Below are 23194 nucleotides of genomic sequence, written 5' to 3'. Positions count from 1 at the left end.
ATTCCCTCCTCAGAAAAACTATTGTACACAATGATACAATGCTGTATCTATGAAGTATTCCACCTGTGTTTATACTATTTTTGTTATGGTCCACTTAAATAAACGCTGTTACTGTCTCAAACTCATCGTCATAACTTTGGAATGTCAATTGTCTGAGAGGCCAGACTGAAAACTAAGCCTGACATGAAAGTATTATAACCATCTGAAGGTTTCACATAGTTCAGCTTTAGTTTGGGATGTATAATTAGACATCCAATAGGATTCCCGCAATTTTTACCAAGTACAGTATGCGGTGTACCACATCACTGTCAGATACCGTAGTTGGATTTATTTATAAAATGACCATATAAATATTGTGCATTAGTAAGGACACATTGTATTGCTGCTTGTATTTGCAGAATGTCAAAAGGCTGAAAGGCCAATGTAACAGTAAATTCACTTTTATATATCGTGTCTGGGTTTCAGTGACTTTTCTGATCTTAAACCCCCATAACTATTGTCTCACCACAGACACCAGGTCTGAAAATAATCCCATAATGAGAACTGCCACAGAACTCATCAGGCTTGTCACTCTGCATCCCATGCCCCCAAAAAAGGGGAAGGATTTAACTGTCGGACCAAATTAACTCCATAAAAGCAGCTCTGGGGATCTGATGAAGCAGAAGTGCTGAGTCTCTACCCCAGATACTGTCCCAGTGAGCTGTTGAGCGTGGCTGCTTCCAAGCTTCCATTCACTTGCATTTGTCCTTCCGACATACATTCAAACGGTCGTTTATTTAGTCATCCTAGTACATTCAAAGTTCTTCATAGCAGCAGCAGAGCAACGCTTCTACTTGAAAGTGTGAATCTGGGTAAGGAACTTCCTGTATCAAGTAAATACATATAAAAAAAGACCTCTCTACCTGCAGTAAATCTGGACCAGTGAGACCGAGGGAGCAGTGCCTCGCGTTTCCCAGTTGAGCGCCAGCCATGAGCACGGACGCAGAGATGGCCGTGTACGGGGAGGCGGCTGTGTACCTCCGCAAGCCGGAGAGAGAGAGGATCGAGGCCCAGAACCAGCCCTTCGACGCCAAGACGGCCTGCTACGCGGCGGACGCCAGGGAGCTGTACGTTAAGGGAAACATCCAGAAGAAAGAGGGAGGGAAGGTCACTGTGAAGACTGCTGCTGGCATAGTGAGTGTTACTGCCCACTGCTTGACCAGTCTGAAGTACAGTATGAGTATCGTACGATATGATTCTAATTATATATATTATGTATATATATATATATATTAGAACATAAAACATCACTTTGCAGTTAACACTCGGATCATTAAGACCACCTTTGTGATTGATATAGAATGAGGAGATGTATTGACCGGTTGGACACGTTCTCCTCCCCTCTGCCTGCTCTGTCCAAGGTCGTGTCAGTGAAGGACGACGACGTCTTTGCCATGAACCCTCCCAAGTTTGACAAGATTGAGGACATGGCCATGATGACCCACCTCAACGAGGCCACCGTGCTGTACAACCTGAAAGAGCGCTACGCAGCCTGGATGATCTATGTGAGTGTCTTCTGTTTGAACGTTATTCCCTGTGTGTGTGTGTGTGTGTGACATTGAAATACACTACCTGGAATGGTTTTTAGACTCTTAGGTTCAGGTTGCTTTTATTTGTACCCGTAGGTAGATTTGGTTTGTAGTTTGTTTGTTTGTAGTTCACTTTGTTTCTTGAACTCTTACGAATCGCGACATGACTTTGACAGGGAGTCAGGTGGCTGAGCGGTTAGGGAGTCGGGCTAGTAATCTGAAGGTTACCGGTTCAATTCCCGGCTCTGCCAAATGACCTTGTGTCCTTGGGCAAGGCACTTCACCCTACTTGCCTCGGGGGGAATGTCCCTGTACTTACTGTAAGTCGCTCTGGATAAGAGCGTCTGCTGAAATGAGTAAATGTAAATGTAATTAAAGACTTTGTAGTCAGTGTGTTGTGCTGTCGCTGTGTTCCAGACGTATTCCGGGCTGTTCTGTGTGACAGTCAATCCCTACAAGTGGCTCCCAGTGTACAGCCAGAAAGTAGTGGTGGCCTATAGGGGGAAGAAACGCATGGAGGCTCCGCCCCACATCTTCTCCATCTCTGACAATGCCTATCAGTTCATGCTCACTGGTAAACAAACTGTTGATTGGAACTTGTGAGTCAGACCTTTTGTCTGTCTACAAATGTAATTATAAATTTGATATGTCTAAAGACTGAAGTCAGCATGTATTGTGCATTTAAAACACAGATTTGAGTTCTGTTTTGTACACTAACAGACTTTTTATTGTTTTGTTTTTATATTCTGTTTACACAGACAGAGAGAACCAGTCTGTCCTCATAACGTAAGATGCATTATGTATTGGTATTCTGCATTTATAATTTCACACTCAATTGCAACAAGTGTTTTTTTTTTTTACTTATCTATATCTGTGGCACACTGGCAACTGTTTCTCTCTCCTTCTTTCTATCTCTCGACCCAGTGGAGAATCCGGTGCAGGAAAGACTGTCAACACCAAGCGTGTCATCCAGTACTTTGCGACAATCGCAGTGGCTGGTAGCGACAAGAAGAAGGAAGCGTCCGCGAGCGGTAAAATGCAGGTACAAGAAACGAAGGATAAGAATGGCCCATGATGGCTCGTCTCAGTAGTAATCAAATGTCAAATAAAATACACGTGCATGTCTTCAACAGGGCTCGTTGGAAGATCAAATCATAGCAGCGAACCCTTTGCTAGAAGCTTATGGCAATGCCAAAACTGTGAGAAATGACAATTCCTCACGCTTCGTAAGTAATCATAGTCACACAAGGTTACGCACAAGTCTATTAGACATTTTGAAAGACATTTTCAACTGTGATTTGAATGTAACCATTTCCAATCAGGGTAAATTCATCCGGATTCACTTTGGGACCACAGGAAAACTAGCGTCGGCTGATATTGAGACATGTGAGCACACCAATCACAAACGTATTTTAATGCCATGCCCAGTTGTGTAAATTATATATTTTTCATTAATATTTGTTCTTCAATAGACCTTCTGGAGAAGTCCAGGGTGACTTTCCAGCTTGCTGATGAGAGAAGTTACCACATCTTCTACCAAATCATGACCAACCACAAACCAGAGCTGATAGGTAGCCTACAACTGGGATCAAAGAGAAGAGAAGGATGACTAGTCAAAATCAGGAATTATAATCTGTGTAGGAATTGACTTTCTAACATCATGTTTTACAGGGATGTTGCTCATCACCACCAACCCCTACGACTTCCCCATGATCAGCCAGGGGCAGATTACCGTTGCCAGCATTGATGACAAAGATGAACTGATGGCGACAGATGTATGAGCTGTAAACGTTTAACTGCAGATCTAGTTCCAGATATAATTCAAATCCCCATTGTAGGTCTCTTCAGATAAATGTGTCTGCCAAACGAAGACATTATAATTATTTTTGACTTCTTCAATTAATTCAGTTAGGATGGAAATTCCTCAATAACATACTGTGAAAAAATACAAAATGTGACATTTTATGTCATTTCATCCATCCTGTTTGTGTTGGATACTCTATTCCTAGACTGCTATTGATATCCTGGGCTTCTCTCTGGATGAGAAGCTGGGCATCTACAAGCTGACAGGTGCAGTGATGCATCATGGGAACATGAAGTTCAAGCAGAAGCAGCGCGAGGAGCAGGCGGAGCCTGACGGCACAGAGGGTAAACAAACAAACAAACAAACAAACCATAGGACGGGCAGGGATGACACGCCACTGTGTCATGGCAACCCTGCTGCCTGGTCCGCACGACACAACCATCACAGATACACAAGATGGACGTGTCTGAGTAGTGAATCAAGGCACTGTCCTCGCTGAGGGAGTGTATTTGGACCGCGAGTGTGTGTGTGCCTTGTCAACGTCCTCACTGATAACGATGAGTGTGTGTGTGTCTTGACACTGTCCTCGCTGAGGAATAGAAAGTGGATGCTTTAGAACGTTGTCGTCAACGATGAAGCCAAGCATCCGTGTCTCCTCACTGCGTCTCCTCACTGATGATGGTGTCATTTCAGTGGCTGACAAAGTGGCCTACCTTCTGGGCCTCAACTCTGCAGACGTGCTCAAAGCCCTCTGCTACCCCAGGGTGAAGGTGGGAAACGAATACGTCACCAAGGGACAGACTGTCCAACAGGTTAGACACCTCGTAATCTGAATCTAATCGGAATCAAATTTGTATCTAATCGTCATTTAGTTTTATTTTGTCATTCGTGTGTTACCGTTTACAATGTGTTTTGAATTTAGGTCCACAATTCAGTTATGGCCCTGGCCAAGTCCATCTATGAGAAGATGTTTCTCTGGATGGTGCTCCGCATCAACCAGATGTTGGACACCAAGCAGCCGAGACAGTTCTTCATCGGAGTGTTAGATATTGCTGGTTTTGAGATCTTTGACGTAAGTATCATGCTGTTGTCTCTGTTGGATGTTTGCCAAAATAACTAAAATACTTGAAACTGTCATTGCAGTACAACAGTCTGGAGCAGCTGTGCATCAACTTCACCAATGAGAAACTGCAACAGTTCTTCAACCACCACATGTTTGTCCTGGAGCAAGAGGAGTACAAGAAAGAGGGGATTGAGTGGGAGTTCATAGACTTTGGGATGGACTTGGCAGCCTGTATTGAGCTTATTGAGAAGGTAAATGAATTGGCAGGATATTAACACAGGAAGACACAACATTTCTTCATGGTTTCTAGTACTGGTATTTCATCACCCTTTGTCTTCAACAGCCAATGGGCATCTTCTCCATCCTTGAAGAGGAGTGCATGTTCCCAAAGGCGTCCGACACCACCTTTAAGAACAAGCTGTACGATCAGCACCTGGGCAAAACGGACTGCTTCCAGAAGCCCAAGCTTGTCAAAGGCAAGGCCGAGGCCCACTTCTCCCTAGTGCACTACGCTGGAACAGTGGACTACAACATCTGTGGCTGGCTGGACAAGAACAAGGATCCTCTGAACGAGTCGGTGGTGCAGCTGTATCAGAAGGCTGCTGTGAAACTGCTGTCTCTCCTGTACGCGAGCTTCTCCACTACTGATGGTAAGACCACGTGTCTAGTGGTTGATATGTTCAGTAGTGATGGCCTCTTTTGGAAATGGAGCCTGTTTTGTAAACATTGTCCTTGAGAAAATTCTCAAAGATATTTTGTGCCCTTCACAGACACCAGTAAGAGAGGAGCCAAGAAGAAAGGGGGCTCTTTTCAAACCGTCTCAGCATTGTTCAGGGTAGGTTAAACCCACCACGTAAACAAAACAGAAATTCATAGAAACATGCATCATCTTAAATGAATAGAAACAAATGTCTTTAATGAATAGAAATAAACACGATCTAAAGGTAAATATGGAGACAGCGGTATTTTGGGACTAATTCTACTCGTGGTTGCGGGGATGTAAACGGTTGGATCCCTCAGGAGAACCTGGGCAAGCTGATGACCAACCTGAGGAGCACCCATCCTCACTTTGTTCGCTGCCTGATTCCCAACGAGTCTAAGACTCCAGGTAACAAAGACTGAATAAATAAATAAATAAATAGCAAAAGCTTTCATCCAAAGCAACATATCTTTGAACCAGGGAACTCTTAATCTGTAGCCCAGTGTTCTAAAACGGAGTTCTATCTGTACCCAATGAAACCCAATGGAACAACGTACATACATACATACATACATCCTATGACAGGCATTCATCAGACTTTTACATACAAACATTTATAGATGCTGTCCTTCAGGTTTGATGGAGAACCCACTGGTTATCCACCAGTTGAGGTGTAACGGAGTGCTGGAAGGTATCAGGATCTGCAGGAAGGGCTTCCCCAGTAGAATACTTTATGGAGACTTCAAGCAGAGGTACAGTATGAAACCTTAAGATAACCAGATACACAGATACAGAACAGTTACTGTAATCTGCTTATCCTTCCTGTCGCAGGTACAAAGTACTGAATGCCAGTGTCATCCCTGAAGGCCAGTTCATCGACAACAAGAAAGCCGCTGAGAAGCTCCTGGGGTCTATTGATGTGGACCACACCCAGTACAAGTTTGGCCACACCAAGGTAGGATCAATAAATATGTACAATATATTCCCATCTCCCTTTACAATGGGGGAAAAAAAGAAGTGCGTTTCTTGAAGGGAGTCAGGTGGCTGAGCGGTTAGGGAATCGGGCTAGTCATCAGAAGGTTGCTGGTTCGATTCCCCGGCAGTGCTAAATGACGTTGTGTCCTTGGGCAAGGCACTTCACCCTACTTGCCTCGGGGGAATGTCCCTGTACTTACTGTAAGTCGCTCTGGATAAGAGCGTCTGCTAAATGACTAAATGTATAAATGTATTCAAGTCGTTGTTTTCCTACCAGGTGTTCTTCAAGGCTGGACTGCTCGGTGCCCTGGAGGAGATGAGGGATGAGAAGCTGGCAGCTTTGGTCACAATGACTCAAGCCGTCTGCCGAGGCTTCGTCATGAGGAAGGAGTTCAAGCAGATGACGGAGAGGAGGTACAGCCGGGCCCCTGAGGGGACAACAGCATGTGTGGTGGCAACAATATCAAACGTGAAATGTACAGAACTGTGCAGACGTCTTGTATTGCATGAATGTGTCACAGAATACAATAGAGTAGATAAAAATGTAAATAAACTCTAAAGGTAATATATATATATAATTAAATACATCATATCCGAAACAATCTTTGTTTTACTCTTATTAAATAGAGAGTCCATCTACGTAGTCCAGTACAACATCCGTTCATTCATGAACGTGAAACACTGGCCATGGATGAAGCTGTACTTCAAGATCAAGCCGCTCTTGAGGAGCGCCGAGACAGAGAAGGAAATGGCCACCATGAAGGAAGAGTTCTCCAAGTGCAAGGAGAGCCTAGCCAAAGCCGAATCCAAGAAGAAGGAGCTGGAGGAAAAAATGGTATCTCTGTTACAGGAGAAGAACGACCTTCAACTACAAGTGGCAGCTGTAGGTATTTCATCGATACTACATAACGATGATGATGATGATAATTATTTATAATTGTTTGGTCATTGTTGTTTTGTCAAGTATTTTGTCATTGTTGTTATATTTTGTATATGGTTTTATATACAGTCAGGATTATAGAATGAGATAAAACATGCGATTGTTCCTATCTTCTAAAGGAAAGTGAAAGCTTGTCTGATGCGGAGGATCGATGTGAGGGTCTGATCAAGAGCAAGATCCAGCTGGAGGCCAAGGCTAAAGAGCTGAGCGAGAGGCTGGAGGACGAGGAGGAGGTGAACGCTGAGCTGACCTCCAAGAAGAGGAAGCTGGAGGACGAGTGCTCCGAGCTGAAGAGGGACATCGATGACCTGGAGCTCACCTTGGCCAAGGTGGAGAAGGAGAAGCACGCCACGGAAAACAAGGTGACAGGCCAGAGACGCTGCCCCCATGAGGGTCATCTGTAACGCTGTTTGATGGAGAACTCCTGAGTATCTTAACTGGTTTTCATGGATATCCAGGTGAAAAACCTGACAGAGGAGATGTCGTCCCTGGATGAAAGCATTGTTAAAGTCAGCAAGGAGAAGAAAGCCCTCCAAGAGGCTCACCAGCAAACGCTGGACGATCTGCAGGCAGAAGAAGACAAAGTCAACGTTCTGACCAAAGCCAAGACCAAGCTGGAACAGCAGGTGGATGACGTAAGTGTGAATCCCACACGCAGGGCATGCATCTGCTGTGACATGGGATCTGTGGGGTGAGTGAGGCCCCCCCTTCTGTGTTTCTGTGACTCGAGTCTGTCCATGCGACGGTTTCACAGCTAGAGGGCTCCCTTGAGCAAGAGAAGAAACACAGCATGGACCTGGAGAGAGCCAGGAAGAAGTTGGAGGGAGATCTGAAGCTGGCCCAGGAATCCATCATGGATCTGGAGAACGGCAAACTGCAGACAGACGAGAAGCTGAAGAAGTGAGAGGATGAACATGTGTACGGTACACTTTCACAGGCGTGTGTTTCATATTGCTGAAGTCATTTCTTTTTCTTGTCCGGTGGCAACAAGGAAAGACTTTGAAATATGCCACCTTCTCGGGAGAATTGAAGATGAACAAGCTCTTGGTGCTCAAGGGCAAAAGAAGCTCAAAGAGTATCAAGTACGTAGCATGATGCTAAAATGTCAAAGATTATATTTATTTCATAAAACTGAGGGCCAGTGTCTCCTATTGATTTGTTTGGTCTTTCTCACTGTTCCCCACAGGCCCGAATAGAGGAGCTGGAGGAGGAGATCGAGTCTGAGCGTGCTGCCAGGGCCAAGGTGGAGAAGCAGAGGGCGGATCTCTCCAGGGAACTCGAGGAGATCAGCGAGAGGCTGGAGGAGGCCGGAGGAGCCACCTCGGTCCAGATCGAGATGAACAAGAAGCGCGAGGCCGAGTTTCAGAAACTGAGACGGGACCTGGAGGAGTCCACCCTGCACCACGAGGCCACCGCCGCCGCCCTGCGCAAGAAACACGCTGACAGCATGGCGGAGCTGGGAGAGCACGTCGACAACCTCCAACGAGTCAAGCAGAAGCTGGAGAAGGAGAAGAGTGAATACAAGATGGAGGTGGACGACCTGGCCGGCAACATGGAAACAATGGCCAAAACCAAGGTCAGCTGACGATAAATAGAAGATATTGAACACATCATCTATCATACATGTTCTCAACTGACTGAATATGCCAAATGCACTGCATATTGGGTAGCTTTTCTCAATGAATGGATTGCTGTTCAATTTCCAGGCTAACCTCGAAAAGATGTGTCGGAGTCTTGAAGATCAGCTCCGTGAGGTGAAAACAAAAAGTGACGACGGTCTTCGCTACGTCAACGACATCACTGTCCAGAAAGCAAGATTGCAGACTGAGAACGGTACTCAGAATAAACGTTGTCAGAATCACAGTTCTGTCATTGCTACTGCTATCGTGTATCAGCTATCATGTGTTACTTCCGTTGTCAATAATGATGTAACTGCACGCAGAGTCACCTGAACGCTTGAATTTCCTTTGGGATTAGAAAACTTCACCGAGTTGAATTTACGTATCATTCAGTCATGTATTAACCCTTGTGTTATCTTCGGGTCATTCTGACCCATCAGTCATTGTGACCCACCGTCGTATTGCGACAGATTTACCGCATACAAAGACAAAGTGAAGCATTTTCTTTTAACAGCTAGGCTGTCTCAGACCCCCCACATTGCAAAGGTTAAAAGAAAATTATTTTTATTTGTTTTTGTATTGGGTAAAATTGGGTAAACACAACGATGGTTCGTTATGAACCTTTGGGTCATGTGACCCGAAGGCAGCACGAGGGTTAAGTCAATCATGTGCGAGTCTCTTCTGTTCAATTCTGCCCAGGTGAGCTCTCTAGGCAGCTGGAGGAGAGAGAATCTCTTGTGTCTCAACTGACTAGAAACAAACAGGCTTCTACTCAGCAGAATGAGGAACTGAAGAGGCTTGTTGAAGAGGAGGTTAAGGTACAGTACATGCACCGATCAGAAGATACAGTTTAATGCATAATACTGTATATACATACAATAAATACACACTCTCTATACAGATACACATACCGACATATATATATATATATATATTATGTCGAATATACTGTCAAAGGAGATATGAGCGGCTGTTTGTCCGACAGGCTAAGAACGCCCTGGCCCACGCTCTGCAGTCGTCTCGTCACGACTGCGAGCTGCTGAGGGAGCAGTTTGAGGAGGAGCAGGAGGCCAAGGCAGAGCTGCAGAGAAGCATGTCCAAGGCCAACGGAGAGGTGGCCCAGTGGAGGACCAAGTACGAGACGGACGCCATCCAGAGGACCGACGAACTGGAGGAGGCCAAGTAACCCGAAATGCCGAACCGTTACGACTCATACGGATGATAATGGATGATTGATGGGAAATTGATGGATTATTGATTGGAAATGGATGGGGAAATGGATGGAAAACGGTTTAAAGTGCATGTCCTCGTTCCTCCTTGTCCTACCAGGAAGAAGCTGGCCCAGCGACTGCAGGACGTGGAGGAGCTGATGGAGGGAGCGAACGCTAAGTGTGCCTCCCTGGAGAAGAGCAAGCAGAGGCTGCAGGGGGAGGTGGAGGACCTGGGGATGGATCTGGAGAAATCCAACACATGGGCCACCAACCTGGACAAGAAGCAGAGAAACTTTGACAAGGTATCCACAACAACAACAACAATAAATGTTGCCTTACTTGGGTTTGAAGCCAGCTCAGACCATTTCCTGCAAGTCATCCCTTCTCTCTCTCCCTACATTTCCTGTCATTCTTCACGGTCTCTCCAATTATAGCAGAAATGCCTAAAAATAGACTCAGGCTGTCAGACTTCTCAGTGGACACCATGTTTGTTCGATGACACCTCGACGAGTCCACGCTCACCTTTTGAAATCCGTTTTTAGGTTCTGGCCGAATGGCGGCAGAAGTATGAGGAGAGTCAAGCTGAACTGGAAGGTTCTCAGAAGGATTCTCGCTCCCTCGGCACTGAGCTCTTCAAAATCAAGAACTCCTACGAGGAAGCCCTGGATCAACTGGAGACCCTGAAACGAGAGAACAAGATCCTGCAACGTACGTTAAACGTTTACAGTACCTTTGGCACATCTTGACTCAAGACACACAAATTCCATATACTTTTTGTCACATCATGTGTGTCATCCAGAGGAGATCATGGACCTAAGCGAACAGATTGGTGAGACCGGGAAGAGCATGCACGAGGTGGAGAAAGCCAAGAAGACAGTGGAGACGGAGAAAGCCGAGATCCAGAGCGCTCTCGAGGAGGCGGAGGTAACCAGATACACAGCGGAAAAAAGCGAATCCTGTCTCCTCTGTTGAAATGGATTCACAACAGCGAAAGGTGGCCCTTTGGGAATAACCCTCCTTCGTCCCCCGCGCAGGCATCCCTGGAACACGAGGAGTCCAAGATCCTGCGTGTGCAGCTGGAACTGGCCCAGGCCAAAGGGGAAGTGGACAGGAAGCTGGCGGAGAAGGAGGAGGAGATGGAGCAGTTGAGACGCAGCAGCCAGAGGCTGGTGGAGACCTTGCAGGGCGCCCTGGACGCCGAGGTCAGGGGCAGGAACGACGCCCTCAGGGTCAAGCGTAAGATGGAGGCCGACCTCAACGAGATGGAGGTCCAGCTGGGACACGCCAACCGGCAGGCCGCTGAGGCCCAGAAACAGCTGAGGAACGTCCAGGCACAGCTGAAGGTGAGAGGCCCTCTCCACCCCCAGGCTCCACCACATGACTGGATTTAGGACCGGATGTATTGCTTATAAAAGGGCTACACAAATACATTTGACTTGATTTAATGACTCTGACGGGAAAAAGAGGACGAACACAGTCATGGACGATTACCCCAATATCAAACAGTTATTTACGCTCCCCTGCCACCGATTTATACTTGACCCAGGATGTGACCGTTCACCTGGATGACGCGCTGCGCAGCCAGGAGGAGCTGAAGGAGCAGGCGGCCATGGCGGAGCGCAGGAGCGCCCTGATGCAGGCGGAGGTGGAGGAGCTGAGGGCGGCTCTGGAGCAGACGGAGAGGAGCCGCAAGATGGCCGAACAGGAGCTGGTGGACGCCTGCGAGAGGGTGGGACTGCTGCACTCCCAGGTACGGGATTTATCCTTTTGGGTAAACGTCATGGATATAATGGAACAACTCCGGTCATGCTAGTTAATAATATGGTAAAGTTTCTTCGTTTTTGTGGTTTTATTGAAGTCATAGTGAACGTTTGCCAACTTTGTCAATATTATGATGGACTTCTTTACTCCCAGGTAGAGGAGCTAAAAAAACACAACAATGCCTACAATCCCTTCCGTGATGACCTTTTTCCAGTATTTAGCATTCACGATTATCATCATACGCAATTATTACAAGTCAACTCCGTTGATGTGTCATATCTCCCTGTCAGAGTACGAGCCTGATGAACGCCAAGAAGAAGCTGGAAGCGGATGTGAGCCATCTCCAGGCTGAGGTAGAGGACGCTGTTCAGGAGGCCAGGAACACTGAGGAGAAAGCCAAGAAAGCCATCACAGATGTGAGTCAAAACAAGACGCTTCAGGTCTTTCAGGCGTACAACGGATGTGGTTTTCCCAAATAAATAAACGTATGTATCGTTTGTTCATCGTGAAATTAAAGAGAACAATACATTCTTTTGTTTTAAATCATTATATATCCGGGTTATTTCATTTAAAACCATTACAAATCAGAAATGTTTCATTTTAAATCAAGACATTCACACGGCATTGATTTTCGACGAGGCCTGCTCCGAAGCTCCAGGCGCCACCGTCGTGGAGATTCCCTTGTCAGTCGTGGGTTTTTATCTTGCATGCAGGCGGCCATGATGGCAGAGGAGCTGAAGAAGGAGCAGGACACCAGCAGTCACCTGGAGAGGATGAAGAAGAACCTGGAGGCCTCCGTCAAGGACCTGCAGAACCGCCTGGACGAGGCTGAGAACCTGGCTCTGAAGGGGGGCAAGAAGCAGCTCCAGAAACTGGAGACCAGAGTGGGTTACGCCATGCGTCTGAGATGATGTTATTGTTGCACTCCCTTGTAAAACACAGTCCGTGCCTGCCTTGGCAATACCCACTCTTTAAACCACTCTTGTCTGATCCAGCCTAAGATCTTATGACGATCTCAACCTTTGGCGTCCCTGGTTGGCAGGTGCGTGAGCTGGAGGGAGAGCTGGAAGGTGAACAGAGGAGAGGTGCTGAAGCCGTCAAAGGGTTGAGGAAATACGAGAGGAGAGTCAAAGAGCTCATCTACCAGGTACACTGCAAAGTGCCCTATCAAACCGAAGGGCATTGATATTAGTTATGAGCTGGTTTAAGTTTAAAACAAGTGCATTTGTCTGTCAGTACAATGAGAAAATTACACTTGATAAGATTTCTTCAAATGTGTCGTTTACTTAAATTAAGTCACAAGACATACTAGAATTAAATCCAACTGGATTTACAATCTACAAAACAAGATTCTCACTGTCCAAGGCTGAACATCAGTTACTATGACTAATTAGAGGGTTTATTGACAGTGTGAGGATGCCAGTGATGTAGGAGGAAGGTAGAGGTCCTGCAGAGGTCCCATGATCTGCAAACTGACAACCTGCTTGCGTGTGTCTATAGGCCGAGGAGGACAAGAAGAACGTGCTCAGACTGCAGGACCTGGTGGACAAGCTGCAGGTGAAAGTGAAGGCCTACAAACGCCAGGCGGAGGAAGCTGTAAGCCCACACATTCCTGCCTCGCTTCCTCACTCAAACCCCACTGGAGAAGCCAGAGTGTTGTTCAAAATCCTCCTGTGGTTGTGATGGTGTGAACAGGAGGAGCAGGCCAACGCCCACCTGGCCAAGCTGAGGAAGGTGCAGCACGAGCTGGAGGAGGCGGAGGAGCGGGCGGACATCGCCGAGTCCCAGGTCAACAAGCTGCGAGCCAAGAGCAGGGACTTGGGGTCAAAGGTTAGTGGAGAAGCATGGTAATCACAACCCCTGCTGACACGGAACAGAAGAGCGTGCCGTTCTGTGCTGTTTGACTGTTGGTGGAATAATGGCTATTGTGTTTTTTTTTCTCTCTCTCGCCGCCAGAGCAAAGAGGAGTGAAAGCAACATCTACTTTATGAGAGAAGACTCCTATTAAATATGAGCATTGAATGTGTTCTTTGTCATGTACGATAACGATAGGCTGTATTCCTGGGATATCAATGGATATTTCCAGTAGAGATATAACATGATTTGCTTATTTAAAATAAATATGGGAAATCAAGTTGGCCTTTGTCGTGTCATCGCCCCCTGATGGTCGGGTGATTACATGTTTCTCTAATCACATTGCTGCGAGGCCAAACTCCATGAACATAATCTCACATTACCATACATAGACTATTGTCACTGACTCTTAGCAAACAACCTACGCCTACATTAAATTAAATTGTAAAAATCACGAAAGTAATCTAGGCTATTGTCTACGGCAGGTAAAGTAAATAATCTCCGAATCACTTTTTTTCAAGCTAGAATGTAAAAGAAAAATCAGTCTATGTATGTATTCAATTTTAACAAAAATAAAAAATAAATACCCATCAATGAACTCTTCATTTTAAGATTGGAATTTGTCTTGCAGTGAAACGTCATTCTTAAACAATTTTCCCTGTACCATGTCATTTTCGGTAGCCTAATTGATGACTGAGTCCCACGGTGACTCATTGGCAAAACGCGGACTAGAGGACCGAGTTTTGTCATTGAACAGGCTGCAGAGTAGGAGTAGAAAGGGTGGAGGACTGACTGTGGACTTCGCAAGACGAAGCTCACACAAACACATTAACGCAGAAAGCACGCGTGCATTAACAAGGATTTTACTTCCACACACTTTTTAAAACAGGTTTAAACCTGATCAACATGCTGGTGTCATTCATGAGCTAATCAACATTACACGTTTTACGAGAAACTCCACTTCGGGAGAAATTTAATTTTTCGAGGAGGGGATCGGAAGTGTGGACAAGCACTACACAACTAAAGCGGACCCGACGGCAGAGTTGAGATGTCTGGATCGTACTGCAAAAGTCTATACTCCTTCAGTGGGGATCAGCATCAACAGGGTTTGACTTTCGAAGCGGGAGAAATTATAAAGATTATTCAGGCGTTACCCGGCGGCTGGTGGGAAGGAGAGAAGGACGCAGTTAGAGGATGGTTCCCCTCAAGTTACGTCCAAGTCCTGGAGGTAGGCTTGTAAGATGCTTCAGTTCCTATAGTTACACCTTAATGATGCAAGGACTGATATTTTCCATTATGCCAGACAGTAAGTTACATGAAGAAGTATCATAGAAGAAAAAAAAAAAGTTACGTCTTAACAAATCAAATCAAATTTATTTGTATAGCCCTTTTTACACGCAAGCATGTCACAGTGATGATATGATGAAAGAAACAATGATACCAGGAAAGTATTACATTTGAAAACAAGTGTATACTTTTGGTTGACGTTGAATTGAACGTAGGCTACGTTGATGCTTATTTCTTGTTTTTCTAATATTCTTTATTTAAGATTCACTCATAATGTTGCCCACAAACACAAAGCTCTTCAGCCACTCTCACCCAACGCACGCAGATTATCATGCTGTTTTGATCTTAAAAGAATATTTCGGGATAGTTCATAGAGGAGATTTGAGTTTTTAATTGTATTCTTGTGTAGTGCGTATTTCTATCTAACCTCCACTACCACCCATGGCTGACTGACTGACTTTCAGGATGACTGACTGACTGACAGACTAGCTGGTTGACTGGCTGGCTGGCTGTACTGAGTTACTGATTGGATGACTGACTGGCTGGAGGAAGGGTTCCATACTTCCTCATTCCACAAACATTCCTTTGGAATGCTCAGGTCCTCTGTCTGCATGAGTGCCCAGGGGCAGAGCACAGAGGACAGACTGCACTCTCACAGCAGGGTCGCACACACACACACACACACACACACACACATGCTGAGGTGAATACAGAGTTCCCATGGCTGATGACCAACTTAGCCAACAGCTAGATGAAAAGTTATATTTATTCATCAGAACTGACCATAGGTTTCACAACAGAATGAAGAAGTGGGATCCCTTGCTCATATTTAACAGTCAGACATTACCCAGTCCTTACCAATGGTTTATGTTAGCTCCTAGCTGACCAGAGAGTTGCCAGTTCGATTCTCGGCCGTGCCAAATGACCTTGTGTCCTTGGGCAAGGCACTTCACCCTACTTGCCTCGGGGAGAATGTCCCTGTACTTACTGTAAGTCGCTCTGGATAAGAGCGTCTGCTAAATGACTAAATGTAAATGTAAGATCAAGGCCCAGTTCCACCTGAAGCATTAGGTGAACTGAAACTGGGTGTGGATCATTTACCAGATGCGAATAGAGATGCTAAACAAGATGGGCGGTGCTTTGTTTTAGTGTGAAGGGATCTGAGTTGAGTTTTAAGGGACCCTTGATATAGTACTCAAAGATGGGAGTTTTAAGGGTTTCGTGTTGGGAGTTTTAAGGGACCCTTTGTTTTAGTTTTATTGGATCCATGCTGTATATTTGAAGGCATCTGTGTTGTAAGCTTTAAGGGATCCCTGTGTAGAGTTTGATGGGGTCCTTGTTGTGAATGTGAAAGGAACAGTTTTGTGATCTGTGCTGCTACGCCACACTACTTGTCCCTTTAGCCTCTCTGGAAACTTGGTCAATAACCAGATCTTCAGAAGGAAACAGAGTTTCACAGTCTCAAATATCTAATAATGCCAGGAGTCTCTGTGTGGGTGTGTACAAATTAGAATCGGTTTAGTTTCCAACAATCAGATCAAGAACCGGGCACTCTGCAAAGTTCATATTTTGCAGGTGTCATTTTCATCCAACGGAGTGCAGTGCCGCAATTGACGTTGTTTGAATAAACATTTCGACGTAAAATAATTAAAAAAATGTGTTTAACGTAGAGTGACGACCAGATTATTGACCCATTAGCCGAGCTGCAATGCCCGCAAGAAAGGACAGCCATTCTAACAGCAGGCAGGGCTGATGTGTTTTAGCATGGCACCGCCAGAAAGTGATTTTTAGGAACTGGACGTCAGAGGTCCCTGTCAGTGAAGCGGTCGTTTCCAGGTTTCCTCTCGTTTCCAGGAAGGCTCATCGATGGCATTGTGACATCCACGTAGGATGGTGCAACCACAAACTTCCTCTTTCCGTTAAACCACTCCGAACCACTCGGGCACGTTAAGGATGGCTCTCCTTATTCCTTAAGTCTAGTCCTGATACATGATTCGACACCTGCACGCTTGAGAAGCCTTACCCATCACAAATGCAGACGGAGGTGCAACGACGGGCCGCTGTCTGGGGAACGCGCTGTCATAGCGAGCGTGGTTCACAATGCGTGCCTTTGATCCGGCTCTGAGACAACCTCTATTGTCATCGGCAGCAACGAGGCTTTGTTCTCCAAACAGGAGATTCTTCAACACTCGATGAATCATTCATCAGAAAACCTGTCAGCGTTCGTCGGCGCGGAAACATATCCCCACATTCCCCCCCAGAAACGTTGTCGCTTAGATCTCGTTTTTCTTTGTTTCTAGAATAAACACACAGGCAAAGCCAAGCAGTTCATCAGGGGAGAAGTTTGTATCTTTATTTAATGCACCTCTAAGTCTAAAAAGACTGTCTGATGTTTTGTCAGATGAGGATTTTAAAGATCTTTAATGGTTTTATACAATATAGCCTCTTGCTGAAGCAGCAAAGCTACCTACCGTTGAGGAACTTCCAATTTCAACCTTCCTCTTTACCGTGCTTTTAGAGCTGACTCTGACAGAGGAAATGTGAAACACGTGGTCAATCAATGTTGAGGGATTACTAGGACAGTGTTGCCAACCACAATGATCCTCATTAGACCATTTGTGATGAGTGTGTATGTTATGTTTTCAAGACACACATATTGTCCACATTCTCCATGTACCGTTGGTATTAACACCCATTAAATCACTAACGACAAATTATAAACTGACTAGTCAGCATGAAGAGTCAGCAAACCCCATAACCGCCTGCCGACCACCATAAGCTTCCAGAACTTTCTCTGCATACACCAGAACAGACTTTGGGTACTCACCCAAAGCGACCGTGATAACTACAGAGAACTTCCAGAACCAGAGTGCCGTGAGTCAGAGCGCAGAGTCATGTCGAGACCTGGCTGATTAGAACCGGCAGCAGACCTGATGAAGATAGGGGACACGAAATGGGGATTATGGGCGGGGAGGACAGAAGAGGGAGAAGCTGTAGATAAATAGAGTTCAGATGTGCTGGTGATGACTCACCAGTGGCATCCTCAGTGGACCTTTAGAAAAGACACAGGATTTGGCACCAAGTTTTGAAAATAAAACTGCAAATAACTGCAGAAAAAAACGGTTTAAGAGCCTTGTGTGAACAATAGTTTGTCTACTGGTAGCTGAGTTTCTGAGAAACAGTCACCAGTGTTGATTGGCCTGGATTACAGTAAGCTGGACGCAACTTAGCATGATGTCATTGTCTGAAACCAAATTGTTTAGCTTTTTCAGCACACTCAAACCTGTGTTCTAGCCTGTTAGCTAGACCATGTCATACATGACTCTTACCACCAAAGTTATGTTAACGCTATGCACCTTTGATCCTTTGTAAGTCTCTTTGGATAAACGCGTCTGATAAACAAACACAATGCAAAGTGTATGATCGAGGGTGGCTCAACATTTGAGGTCAGTAAAGCTCCTGACTGTGTTGGTGAACACAGGGAGCTAACACGGAGCTAGCACAAAGCTAATATTAGGTTATTGTGTCAGTAATACTGAGCAATTACAAATCTACTGGTATCAGGGGGGTGATTTGCCATTAGCTGGGTGGAGACTAGATCTGTTAAACCACCACGTTGTACTTGATGCAGCACACACAGTCTCAGTGTTTGACAGGCTGCCAGAGCTGAAACTGGACGAGTGTTGGGGGAGATGCGTGTTCCTCCCATCACAAATCACTGGACCCCTGTCTCCTGTGTTGAATTATTAACGTGGGCAGTTAATATGTAATATGAGGCCCGCTGCTGGGCCTTCCAGGAGCAAACGATAGAGCAAGAGTAACATGGAGAGGGAAGGAGAGAGAGAGAGAAAGGGAGAGAGACAGAGAGGGAGAGGAGGGGAGAGGGGAGAGGGGAGAGGGAGAGCGAGAGGAGAGGGAGGGAGGGAGGGAGGGAGGGAGGGAGGGAGGGAGGGAGGGAGGGAGGGAGGGAGGGAGGGAGGGAGGGAGGGAGGGAGGGAGGGAGGGAGGGAGGGGGGGGGGGGAGGAGAGAGAGAGAGAGATGACCACCGCTGGACTGAAGTCATTCAGCGCATGAAAGCCGGAACATCGAGTACAGTTCAAACGAGTCAGACAGCACTCTTTCACTTCCAAGCGAATCCGTAAGTTTGAGGATGTTGTGGCTGGGTAAGCTGTGACATTACGTCCTGGCTTCGACTCGTTTGTTCCCCGATTTTGACGATGAGATATTTCCAGAAGGTTCCTCCCATGATGACCGAGGCCCGTGGAGAAGGGCTTGGAGGCATCCAGGCGCGAGTGTTATGAGCGCCGGCCTCTGTGGTTCTTCCAGCTGTGTTGTGAGACAGCGGGCCTAGGGAGACTGTGAACAGAGCCGCTCACCCGCAGAGGAATAAGCCCTGCGAGGAATGCGGGGTCAGACCGCTGTAGAGATGAGCCACTCTGAAGACACACACACACACGCGGAGCCTACACACTCGCACAGCTCGTGCACGCAGGCATGCAGACACATGCACGCACACACGCGTGCATGCGGGTAAACAAACGCACACTAGCACACAGCTGTTTCCTTTCATGAACCAAACCTGGAATATCCCCCCCCCCCCCCCCCCCCACACACACCCTCCAGCACCCCCACCCTGACCACGGACGCTACACGGACATATGTTGGGAACACATCACTTTCCTGGACTGGGCTTTTCCACTTACACAACTTTTAGTCACGCTTACTCCTAAATACTGACATCATTTTATTTTCAGATTGTAGACTGGCCAGAGTTGCATTTTCTAGCAATTACAGATGACAAGGCGATTGCCACAGCCCTATGTAGAATGTTGTAATATACCAATTATCTTCCAAGATGGGAGACATTTAAACCTTCCCAGCTGACATGGCACTACCTTGCTTTCGATTCATTGGTGTGAGGACAATGCTGAAAGCGTACCCAGGCAAAGTACCTGCTGAGTGTAAGTGTACAGATCTGATCTTGAGCACACAGTAAATTGTGATCCTGTGCACACTGGACTCATTCAGCCGGTGGCTGCGATTGCGTCAGGCCTGCCGTGTTATCAGCTCGAGTCGTGTTCTCAGGGCCGAGGACGGGGTTTTGAGGAGGACGACAAGGATGAGGGAGACGAAGACTTGTGCAATCCATAAAAACGAGAGGAGGGGAGAGCAGGGGGGAGGTACAGAACCGGCTTTGTTACTGGCACCGAGCACTCACACACTGTCTATTGTTTTTCTGCATGCCTGCTGGCCTGCTTGTGTGTGTGCGTGTGTGTGTGTGTGTGTGCGCGCTCACTTGTACATGTGTGTTACCATGTCTTTATTTCTGTGAATAAGTATGCGTGTGTGTGTGGGGGGGGGGTGTGTGGGTGTGTGTGTGTGTGTGTGGTGTGTATGTGTGCCTGTGTGATGTCCCTGTCTGCGTTCATGGGGGAATGTGGCTCGAGAGCTCCACATCTGCTGAAACCAAAACAATGTCCTTCAAATAAAGATGTCCGCTGCAGGCCCTCTAACTCTCTCTCTCTCTCTCTCTCTCTCTCTCTCTCTCTCTCTCTCTCTCTCTCTCTCTCTCTCTCTCTCTCTCTCTCTCTCTCTCTCTCTCTCTCTCTCTCTCTCTCTCTCTCTCTCTGTGTTACTTTCCTACTCTCTCTTTTCTTTCTTTCTCTTGGTCTCTCTCCCTCTCACTTTTTTCTTACTCTCTTTCTCTAGTTTTCCCTTATACTCAGCCTCTAACTGTATATCTCCCTGGGTCTCTGTCAGATCCCATACTAGCTGGTGTTTACTCCCCTCCCCTGTGTTCAGGTCAGTCTTACGGTGGTATGTTTCCTCAGGTCCGCCTGGCTGTAGTAATGAGTTCCCGGATGTGTGTGAGAAGTTTCTCCCTGGCTGTGCTTCTCACACCCCGAGACCTGCTGTCTGGCGCACTCGGCCCCCGCTTCTCCTCCTCCTCCCCCTCTCTCTCCCTCTCTCCCTCGCTTACGCCCTCCATTCTGGCTCGCTTCTTTCTCTGCTTTCTCTCTCTCCTGACTCCTCTCTCCGCTCTCCTCTCTCTCCCCCCTCTTCTGTCTCCTTCCCTGCTCTCTCTCTCTTCTCCCCCTCTCCCCCCTCTCCCCCCCACCCCCCGCCCTAGTCAAAGCGCTGGTCCAGGTCCTCTCTCTGGCTCGGCTAACCTCCGCTGGGATCTATTGTTAGGGAGGTGATGATAAGTCGAGAAGTTCTCATGTGCATGCGGCCTCTCTTCTCACACAGCCGGCCAACTCCACATGTTGGCCTGGCTGCCCTCTCCCCCTGGACAAGGAGCTACGCTAGCCGTTAGCGCTTGACCGCACCGTCCAGAAACGACAGGTCAGCGCAGGCGTGGCTGGGGGGGGGGGGGGGGGGGGGGGGGGTGACCCCAGAACGAGTCCGCTGAAGGTGGAGATGCAGATAACGCGGGGATGGCGAGAGACTGATGGTGTGAACGTGATGGTGTTGATGTTAGTCGAGGTGGAGGAGAGGTTGAGGTATTTGTGACAGAATAATAGGAAACAGACACTTCCTATGATCCTCTATTGTCTGTCCGCCTGCTTGCCTGTCTGCCTGCCTGTCTGTCTGTCTGTCTGTCTGTCAGGTTGCCTGTCTGTCAGAAGAGGGGAGGATGAAGAGGAGGAGAGGGTACAGGGATCTAGGGAGGAGATATAGAGAGCAGAGTAAACAGAGACGGTGTGTACCTTGGTGCTATTTTAGTTATCCCTACCGACTCCGCAAGACACTCTGCTCTGTCGGTTTCATCATAAAAAGAGTGTGTGTGTGTGTGTGTGTGTGTGCAATAACATCAAGTTATGCAGCTGCACTCTTGGATATGCATTTCGGGTTTGCAGTACAGCAACATCTGTTCAGTGTTATTCTGCACCTTAACGTGTGAATGAAAATGATCCAGACTCTCAAATGAAAGTACCTACATCATTTGCAACTTCACCGTGTTCTAGTTTAGCCCACATTCATGCGAGCTAATAACGGCTATGCAATGGAGCCTGCTTAAGGTTATAGGTAACTGCAGCTTATAAGCCATCTGTCTGTGTCATGGTGGTTGTCTCAGGGTCATGGCCCTCTCTCTCTCTCTCTCTCTCTCCTCTCTCTCTCTCTCTCTCTCTCTCTCTCTCTCTCTCTCTCTCTCTCTCTCTCTCTCTCTCTCTCTCTCTCTCTCTCTCTCTCTCTCTCTCTCCCCCTCCAACTGGAAGACCACAGCTGGTCCCTCCTCAGACCTTGACCCCCACATACACACACTTCCCACGCCCAGATGTTTTGAAAGGTCAATAGAGGACAGGCTGTGCTAATGCACACATACACACACACACATGCTTGTGCCCACATACATACACCCGCTCATGCGCAAACAGGCTATCTATAGACTCAGGTCAGGAGGCAGTTAGTCACCGTGGGTGTGTGTGTGTGAGAGGGACAGCTTGGCCTGTCAGTAATGGTCCTATGATGAAACTCTGGATCACTTATGTTGCACTTTTCTCCTCGTTAGTCATGGAGTGGGGGACCAGTCCTTTCAAAATCCAGCTGACCTCAGCTAGTCAAACATCTGTTGAGTAAATCCCCTATTCACAACGTCAAACATGATACACTGATGTCAGACAAAGTCTCTGAGGAGTGTACATGATCCCGAACTCAGAAGTCATATTCGAACAAGAAGAAAAAAGACGAAACAATATTTGCTTGCTCTAGATTGCCAATTATAGATGCCCAAAAGTACCACATAATTGCTTCTGCATAACCCACGCCAGAATCTGGTACATTAATGACGCCAAGAACTATGGATGGAAAGCATCAAATTAACTTTATTGTTGCAGGGGATATTAATTTGACATAATGATAATCATGCCTGTAAATTATCTTGTGTTTTGGGTGGTCTAATTTTAGAAACCCTTCCTCCCTCAGATTATCTGGGTAAAATGTGTTACTGCCAGCACAGTAACATTCTAGCAGACTCATTCCGATTCCAAAATGACGCTTTGAAATGACCCATTTTGAAAGTATTCTGTATTGAACCACTCTCTCATTAAAAGTTTGGTTGGGTGCAGTCACCAAGGCTTTTATCCAAAGCAACGTACAAACACATCTGTAAAATCACATCTAACAGAGCCCCACATCTGATGGCATGGAGAAAAACGGAACCGTTTTACACCAGACTGGTTCATCCCAACCAACCAGTCACAAGGACACTCAGAACGCAGAACCTGTGTGAGACCGAGGGCCTAGCCAGCCTGTCTCGGCGCAGGTTAAAAGCTCACGACCAGCTCTCCCTCCTCTCTCCCTCAGACTGACCTCCTCACTACCCAGGGTATTTAAAGACCTTTTTCTTTTTGCTTGAGGATTCGACAGATTATTCCTGGGTTTTCCAGGCAGGAAGCCAGTGGTAGTGA

General features: G+C 46.7%; 3 protein-coding genes across 3 annotated transcripts in view; 2 read left to right on the top strand and 1 right to left on the bottom strand.

Annotated features, from left to right (window-relative positions):
* myocd (myocardin) overlaps positions 1–9272 on the top strand; it is a 54386-nt gene extending 45114 nt beyond the window's left edge. Inside the window, exon 13 of the mRNA XM_067245159.1 lies at positions 9063–9272. The gene's annotated coding sequence lies outside the window, so the exon portion shown is untranslated. The remainder of the gene's footprint in view (positions 1–9062) is intronic.
* The window catches only part of pts (6-pyruvoyltetrahydropterin synthase), a 228003-nt gene that overhangs the window by 193963 nt on the left and 10846 nt on the right, over positions 1–23194 (bottom strand). The window lies entirely within an intron of this gene.
* Positions 970–23194, top strand: part of LOC136950713 (myosin heavy chain, fast skeletal muscle-like) — a 24356-nt gene continuing 2131 nt past the window's right edge. The window contains exons 1-39 of the mRNA XM_067245157.1: positions 970–1157; positions 1190–1208; positions 1401–1544; positions 1986–2142; positions 2327–2354; positions 2493–2610; positions 2702–2794; positions 2891–2954; positions 3041–3139; positions 3240–3343; positions 3578–3716; positions 4066–4184; positions 4295–4444; positions 4516–4686; positions 4779–5085; positions 5206–5270; positions 5456–5543; positions 5770–5887; positions 5967–6090; positions 6388–6524; positions 6738–6993; positions 7170–7412; positions 7509–7685; positions 7805–7950; positions 8042–8132; positions 8237–8626; positions 8757–8883; positions 9369–9487; positions 9655–9851; positions 9999–10182; positions 10423–10588; positions 10680–10804; positions 10915–11223; positions 11427–11630; positions 11932–12057; positions 12355–12525; positions 12684–12788; positions 13142–13237; positions 13337–13471. Coding sequence (XP_067101258.1) covers positions 970–1157; positions 1190–1208; positions 1401–1544; positions 1986–2142; positions 2327–2354; positions 2493–2610; positions 2702–2794; positions 2891–2954; positions 3041–3139; positions 3240–3343; positions 3578–3716; positions 4066–4184; positions 4295–4444; positions 4516–4686; positions 4779–5085; positions 5206–5270; positions 5456–5543; positions 5770–5887; positions 5967–6090; positions 6388–6524; positions 6738–6993; positions 7170–7412; positions 7509–7685; positions 7805–7950; positions 8042–8132; positions 8237–8626; positions 8757–8883; positions 9369–9487; positions 9655–9851; positions 9999–10182; positions 10423–10588; positions 10680–10804; positions 10915–11223; positions 11427–11630; positions 11932–12057; positions 12355–12525; positions 12684–12788; positions 13142–13237; positions 13337–13471 — 5799 coding nt within the window. The remainder of the gene's footprint in view (positions 1158–1189; positions 1209–1400; positions 1545–1985; positions 2143–2326; positions 2355–2492; positions 2611–2701; positions 2795–2890; positions 2955–3040; positions 3140–3239; positions 3344–3577; positions 3717–4065; positions 4185–4294; positions 4445–4515; positions 4687–4778; positions 5086–5205; positions 5271–5455; positions 5544–5769; positions 5888–5966; positions 6091–6387; positions 6525–6737; positions 6994–7169; positions 7413–7508; positions 7686–7804; positions 7951–8041; positions 8133–8236; positions 8627–8756; positions 8884–9368; positions 9488–9654; positions 9852–9998; positions 10183–10422; positions 10589–10679; positions 10805–10914; positions 11224–11426; positions 11631–11931; positions 12058–12354; positions 12526–12683; positions 12789–13141; positions 13238–13336; positions 13472–23194) is intronic.

Source organism: Osmerus mordax, chromosome 10, assembly GCF_038355195.1.
Source record: "Osmerus mordax isolate fOsmMor3 chromosome 10, fOsmMor3.pri, whole genome shotgun sequence".
Lineage (NCBI taxonomy): Eukaryota > Metazoa > Chordata > Actinopteri > Osmeriformes > Osmeridae > Osmerus > Osmerus mordax.
The sequence above is the reverse complement of the archived record's forward strand: the minus strand, read 5'-3'. Positions and strand labels throughout refer to the sequence as shown.